At 41.7% G+C, this 7,500-nt stretch overlaps 1 protein-coding gene across 1 annotated transcript in view; it reads left to right on the top strand.

Annotated features, from left to right (window-relative positions):
* Positions 1 to 5,620: 5,620 nt before the first annotated feature.
* adamtsl4 (ADAMTS-like 4) overlaps positions 5,621 to 7,500 on the top strand; it is a 197,998-nt gene continuing 196,118 nt past the window's right edge. Inside the window, exon 1 of the mRNA XM_061881651.1 lies at positions 5,621 to 5,972. Within this exon, the coding sequence (XP_061737635.1) occupies positions 5,950 to 5,972 (23 nt within the window). The 5' untranslated portion in view covers positions 5,621 to 5,949. The remainder of the gene's footprint in view (positions 5,973 to 7,500) is intronic.

Here is a 7,500-nt window from a genome sequence, read left to right as displayed (position 1 = left end):
TTCTACAGCTTATTCCCTTTGGGGTCGCGGGGGGCGCTGGTGCCCATCTCAGCTACAATCGGGCGGAAGGCAGTGTACACCCTGGACAAGTCCCTTACTCATCACAGTATGTGTAGAAATCTTTATAATTGAATCACATGTTTATTTTTCAACAAGTTTTTAGTTATTTTTGTATCTTTTTTTTCCCCAGATAGTTCAAGAAAGACCACTTCTAATGAGCAATATTTTTGCACTGTTATGCAATTTAATCAATCAGAAACTGATGACATAGTGCTGTATTTTATTTCTTTATCTTTTTTTATTTTTCAACCAAAAATGCTTTGCTCTGATTAGGGGGTACTTGAATTAAAAAAATGTTCACAGGGGGTACATCTCTGAAAAAAAGTTGAGAACCACTGCTCTAAACGCCGTAGATGTTATTGTCACATATGCATGCACAGTAGATGGCAGTATTGTCCTGTTTAAGCGTGTCACAACATTGCTGTTTACGGCAGACAAACTGTTTTACGGTACTGTGCTGGGAGGACGTTAATGAAACTGCCTAACAATAAACCCACATAAGAAACCAAGAACTTGCCCTCGATCCTTCTACAATTATGACGTTATTAGGCAGGCACTTTCTTTATATTGTGGGAAAGCGGACGTGAAAAAAGACTGTCGACACGTCGCTCGGGTCCGCATGGAGCTGGAGGGGGCGTGGCCTCCAGCTCCGCCTGAATATCGGGAGATTTTGGGGAGAGGCGCTGAATTTCGGGAGTCTCCCGGAAAATCCGGGAGGGTTGGCAAGTATGACTTGCATAGTCCTGATTGCTAAACAGAAAGCAGCTGCGGGGGGATTAGCGCTCAGAGGCGGGCATCAAGGTGCTGCAGGAAAACACCAACAAAACAGGAACAGCCACCAAAATAAGAGTGCAAAACAGGAACTAAAACCCATAACCCGGGGACACACCACCAAACTCAAAATAAGACATGATATGCTGTGACAGATCATGACATAATGTACCTTGGAGAGTGGACTTGTACTCATCTCCATTCAGCTCCTTTCAGTCAAACACACTATCAGCAGCTTCGCCATATTTTCATGGATAAATGTCCACTGTTTAGATATTATTTTAACATCTTTGGCTGCCATTAGACTCATTCGACTTGAGTATGGTGCTACGATTCAATTAATTAACATAGTTTGCTACACTTGTTTACTACCGTGTTGTTGATGATTTCTTTCTTTAGTTCAATGAATATCATCCACTTCTTCTTCTTCTTAGCACAGTTGTTCACACTCACCAACTTAAATCCATCGCTAGCTATAAGCTAATGCTAGTGATTTAGCTGGTTGGAGATGCTTGTAACTCCAATTTTTGCTTGCAACTTAAAGCATAACAATCAGCTGAGAGACTGCTCTTATCTCAAAACATTCTTAAGTTGAGGTACCACTGTATTATTTATTTTCCCAAATACCTGTTTTGTTTTTTCTTTTTATTGTTGATATTGTTAAAATCATATTCTGTTTTATTGTATACAGTTCTAGTTCTTGGACACAGGAGGGTTTTAATGTGAACCAATAGTAGTTTTGCTTTTTGTTTACTTAGTTTCCACTCAACTACTTCTCTAGGTGACCTATCAGACTCGATGAAGTCTACAGGATAACCCCAGTCTCTCTGCGGCCATCCTACTGTAAGTATGTCAGATATTGGTCTTCGGTCTCTAGCTTTCCTGTGAGGTCAAGTTCCTCGCGTCGCTCTTTCCTCAAAATCTGTCCTAGGAAACGGATTTGTCTTGTAAAAATAGTCTTGATAAGCGCTCAGCCCAGTACTTGGTCGTTTGTTATTCTGTTTATCTGTCCAGGATGTCCTGAGCAGTCTTCTTGGGCTGCACGTCTCAGCAGCTTGAAGACAATCTTGCATCTTGTTTTTTGTCCATGGTCCTGTTGATTGTCCATGGTTCTGTTATCTGTCCAGGGTCCTGTTGATTGTCCATGGTCCTGTTGATTGTCCATGGTTCTGTCATCTGTCCATGGTCCTGTTGATTGTCCATGGTTCTGTTATCTGTCCATGGTCCTGTTGATTGTCCATGGTCCTGTTGTTTGTCTATGGTCCTGTTGATTGTCCATGGTCTTGTTGATTGTCCATAATTCTGTTATCTGTCTATGGTCCGGTTGATTGTCTATGGTCCTGTTGATTGTCCATAATTCTGTTATCTGTCCATGGTCCTGTTGATTGTCCATGGTCCTGTTGATTGTCCATGGTCCTGTTGATTGTCCATAGTCCTGTTGATTGTCCATGGTTCCGTTGCTTGTCCATGGTTCCGTTGATTGTCCATGGTCCTATTGATTGTCCATGTTCCTGTTGATTGTCCATAGTCCTGTTGATTGTCCGTGTTCCTGTTGATTGTCCGTGTTCCTGTTGATTGTCCATGGTCCTGTTGATTGTCCATAGTCCTGTTGATTGTCCATGGTTCTGTTGATTGTCCAGGGTTCTGTTGATTGTCCGTGTTCCTGTTGATTGTCCATGGTTCTTTTGATTGTCCAGGGTTCTGTTGATTGTCCGTGTTCCTGTTGATTGTCCATGGTCCTGTTGATTGTCCATGGTCCTGTTGATTGTCCATAGTCCTGTTGATTGTCCATGGTTCTGTTGATTGTCCAGGGTTCTGTTGATTGTCCGTGTTCCTGTTGATTGTCCATGGTCCTGTTGATTGTCCATGGTCCTGTTGATTGTCCATAGTCCTGTTGATTGTCCATGGTTCTGTTGATTGTCCAGGGTTCTGTTGATTGTCCGTGTTCCTGTTGATAGTCCATGGTCCTGTTATCCGTCCATGGTCCTGTTGATTGTCCATGGTCCTGTTGTTTGTCCATAGTTCTGATGATTGTCCATGGTCCTTTTGATTGTCCATTGTCCTGTTTTTTGTTCATGGTCCTGTTGATAGTCCATGGACCTGTTATCTGTTTGTGGTCCTGTTGATAGTCCATGGACCTGTTATCTGTCCACGGTCCTGTTGATAGTCCATGGACCTGTTATCTGTCCACGGTCCTGTTGTTTGTCCATATTTCTGTTGATTGTCCATGGTCCTTTTGATTGTCCATGGTCCTGTTTTTTGTTCATGGTCCTGTTGATAGTCCATGGACCTGTTATCTGTTTGTGGTTCTGCTGATTGTCCATGGTCCTGTTGATAGTCCATGGACCTGTTATCTGTCCGTGGTTCTGTTGATTGTCCATGGTCCTGTTGATTGTTCATGGTTCTGTTGATTGTCCAAGGTCCTGTTGATTGTCCATGGTCCTGTTGATAGTCCATGGACCTGTTATCTGTCCGTGGTTCTGTTGATTGTCCATGGTCCTGTTGATTGTCCATAGTCCTGTTGATTGTCCATGGTCCTGTTGTTATAAAAGTATAACCTGTTTGCAATTTACGTTTTCTTCTACGTGACGTCATGTCGGGTTGCAGACTAAACACCGGATCACGTAAACAATCAGTCAAGCAGCACTCAGGGCGGACTCTGACAAACTCTCTCGAAGTAATGTTGTAATTTTCAACACCAACAAAGCAAGAATGCCTGCTAGAAAACGCTCGAAAATAAAGTAAGGGTCCTCACTTCCAAAATGATGCTAATTTGCCACAGACAGGCTACTATTAGCATTAGCGATTTTACATGGCGACTTTAACAGCTCCAAATTTAGTAATGAAAACTACAACTAAAATGAATGTTACAATCAAACAGCTGGTGTGTGATAAGCACAATACTTACAGTATAAACACATTCTAGGGCACAACATAACACATTGATCTTCATGGAAAAAACTTTAAAAAAAAAAAAAGAAAGCAAAGCTTGTCTGGTCCCTCCTTTGTGTCATAAGCAGTATTCCAAAATGTAAAAAGAAAGAACCAACTGAAGCCCACATGTTGAGGTTTTAAGCTGGCTTTCTCCCTGAACTTCACTAAAACTTGTCGGCCGTTTAGCCAAAGAAAATGCAATAAAAATGTGAATAAATGCAATAAACATTCAGCCATCATTCATGCAATTGTTGGGGCTTCTGCAGGTGTGCCATCACTTCATATTAAAACAATCTATTACTGCAATGTTTACAACTTTACGGTATACTTAAAGTTGTCGCATCACAAGGTGGTGGCTATTACCAACACCTGGCGAGAGAAACTATAACATCAATTTCGTGACAAATTTATGTCTTGCTTGTGCTTGAGCTAACTTTGGTTCAATTGTTTTTAGAAAATATTTATCGGTCCTTTGTATTGTGAAAAGTGGCAGTTATGATTAACAACTGGTGGTTGGAATGACAGGAGGAATTCTGTGACAAGTGAAGGCTTTTTAAATTATTATTTATTTACTTTTTTTTTTTTATAACAGCCCCTGCAGCTTAGCATGGTTATCGTCATCAGCTGGTTTATAAATGTTACAATTAAAAATAACAGATTGACACTCACAAAAGTACCAAATGTGGAACATTTGTAGTGTTGAGTACCAGTATCGATTCTCCGATACCAGGAATTGGTACTGTATCGGTCCAAATGTAAATGGTACCCAACCCTAGTTTCCTTACCTAAAGTTGTTCAAGCAAAATAAAGTGCAAAATGCATAAATAAAAGCAATATTGATGATATACTTTTATTCAAACAAGACGTTGACATATATATATATATATATATATATATATATATATATATATATATATATATATATATATATATATATATCTCTATATCCATTCATTTTCTACTGCTTATTCCCTTTGGGGTCGCGGGGGGAGGGGGGCTGGTGCCTATCTCAGATACAATCAGGCGGAAGGCGGGTTACACCCTGGACAAGTCGCCCCTCATCGCAGGGCCAACACAGATAGACAGACAACATTCACACTCACATTCACACACTAGGGCCAATTTAGTGTTGCCAATCAACCTATCCCCAGGTGCATGTCTTTGGAAGTGGGAGGGGCCTATCCCCAGGTGCATGTCTTTGGAGGTGGGAGGGGCCTATCCCCTGGTGCATGTCTTTGGAGGTGGGAGGGGCCTATCCCCAGGTGCATGTCTTTGGAGGTGGGAGGGGCCTATCCGCTGGTGCATGTCTTTGGAGGTGGGAGGGGCCTATCCCCTGGTGCATGTCTTTGGAGGTGGGAGGGGCCTATCCCCAGGTGCATGTCTTTGGAGGTGGGAGGGGCCTATCCCCTGGTGCATGTCTTTGGAGGTGGGAGGGGCCTTTCCCCTGGTGCATGTTTTTGGAGGTGGGAGGGGCCTATCCCCTGGTGCATGTCTTTGGAGGTGGGAGGGGCCTATCCCCTGGTGCATGTCTTTGGAGGTGGGAGGAAGCCGGAGTACCCGGAGGGAACCCACGCAGTCACGGGGAGAACATGCAAACTCCACACAGAAAGATTACTCAGGACCTTTGGATTGAGAGGCAGACGCACAAACCCCTGTACCACCGTGCTGCCACACACACACACATTTATATATATATGTATATGTATATGTATGTGTGTGTGTGTGTATTTGTAAAAACTTCCATTAGCATCAAGATTAATTCACAATTCAGCTACACTGACTCTGACGTTTAGTCACTCCTTTTTTTACACTGTCAACGATTATCTCAAAGAACTACATCGTCCAAAGTATCGATCTTTCGACTTGAGAAGCGACATCGCGGCAAAAACTATCTGCTGTCGGCGGTATCGATATTTCCGTATCGACCCGCACATCATTGCCCGGCGGGAATAACAACTTTAAAAAAAACAAAATAAAAAAACAATAAGGACGCGAGGAGGAGGGGAAAAAAAGAGGAAGAATGGTAGAGTGAGGGAGAGAGAGAGAGTAAACGGAACCCTTCCCACTTTTCCAAAGAGAGAGAGAGAGAGAGAGAGAGTGATACACAGTTGGTCGGACTCCTCATTGATTAGTTCCCCATCAGCGATCGATCACAACAGCAGACTGATCATCGGCGCAGGGATCATGCTCGCGTCTTCGATCCTCAGGTATTTACTCGCACTTCGCCTCGGCGCGCTTTTACGCACGCGTGTCCCCCCCAAAAAAGTAGACACTCAACGGGATGAATCGTGCATCTTTTTGGGGGTGTCTTTACTTCTGCGTCCGTGGTTCTCGTGTGAGTCCTGCGGGACAAGTTGGGGGGGGGGCTTCCAGAGAGCGAGCATGGCGGTGCACCGCAGCGGGAAGACGGCAGCGATTACCCGGACTGCGGCTTGTGGGCTGCACGCTGCGGTCACGCGTGGACCTCTGGAGGGCTCCGTGTTGTCCGAGGGGACGTTTTGGGATCGTGATGTTGTGTTAAAGTCATGGCACACGTCGCGTTTTGCAACTTTTGGCAACTTTTGGCAACTTTTTGCAAAATGACATAAAAAAAACAAACAAAAAAAAAAACGCTCCCCTAAAGCTGTGGTTCTCAACCTTTTTTTCAGTGATGTACCCCCTGTGGACTTTTTTTTAAATTCAAGTACCCCCTAATCAGAGCAAAGCATTTTTGGTGGAAAAAAGAGATAAAGGAGTAAAATACAGTATTATGTCATCAGTTTCTGATTTATTAAATTGTATAACAGTGCAAAATATTGCTTATTTCTTGTGGTCTTTTTTTAAACTATTTGGAAAAAAAGATATAAAAATGACTAAAATCTTGTTGAAAAATAAACAAGTGATTCAATTATAAATAAAGATTTCTAATCATCAACTTAAAGTGCCCTCTTTGGGGATTGTAATAGAGATCCATCTGGACTCATCAACTTCATTCTAAACATTTCTTCACCAAAAAAGAAATCTTTAACATCAATATTTATGGAACATGTCCACAAAAAATCTATAGCTGTCAACACTGAATATTGCATTGTTGCATTTCTTTTCACAGTTTATGAACTTACATTCATATTTTGTTGAGGTATTATTCAATAAATATATTTATAAAAATAATTCGAATTGTTGCTATTTTTAGAATATTAAAAAACTAATAATCTTACGTACCCTTTGGCATACCTTCAAGTACCTCCAGGGGTACGCGTACCCCCATTTGAGAACCACTGCCCTAAAGCAGTGGTTCTCAACCACCTGGCCGCAAAATCATTTTTAATTAATTTTTATTTAAGAAAAATATATAGATATATACAATATACACTTACAATTAGTGCACCAACCACAAAAACCTCCCTTTTTCATGACAAAGAAAAAAAAAATAAAACATTTTTTTTAAAAAAGGACACCCCCCCAACCGGGCCGCGGGACAAATTATCAAGCGTTGACCGGTCCGCGGATACAAAAAGGTTGGGGACCACTGCCCTAAAGCACAACAAAGTTGGAATAAAAGTAAACAAAGCAAGTTAGGGAGGCGAGATAAAATGGTTGCTCTTATTTGCAAATTTCAAGACGTTATCACCAGCAGTATTTTTTTTTTCACGATAAAATGCCATCATTTAAATGTACTGTAACATTACAAAAAGCTTTATATTTCACAGCACTAACTATTATTTAACAGTAAATTACTGTAAATGTTACTTAAAA

Source organism: Nerophis ophidion, linkage group LG21 (assembly GCF_033978795.1).
Source record: "Nerophis ophidion isolate RoL-2023_Sa linkage group LG21, RoL_Noph_v1.0, whole genome shotgun sequence".
NCBI lineage: Eukaryota > Metazoa > Chordata > Actinopteri > Syngnathiformes > Syngnathidae > Nerophis > Nerophis ophidion.
This window is presented reverse-complemented; position numbering and strand designations above follow the sequence as displayed.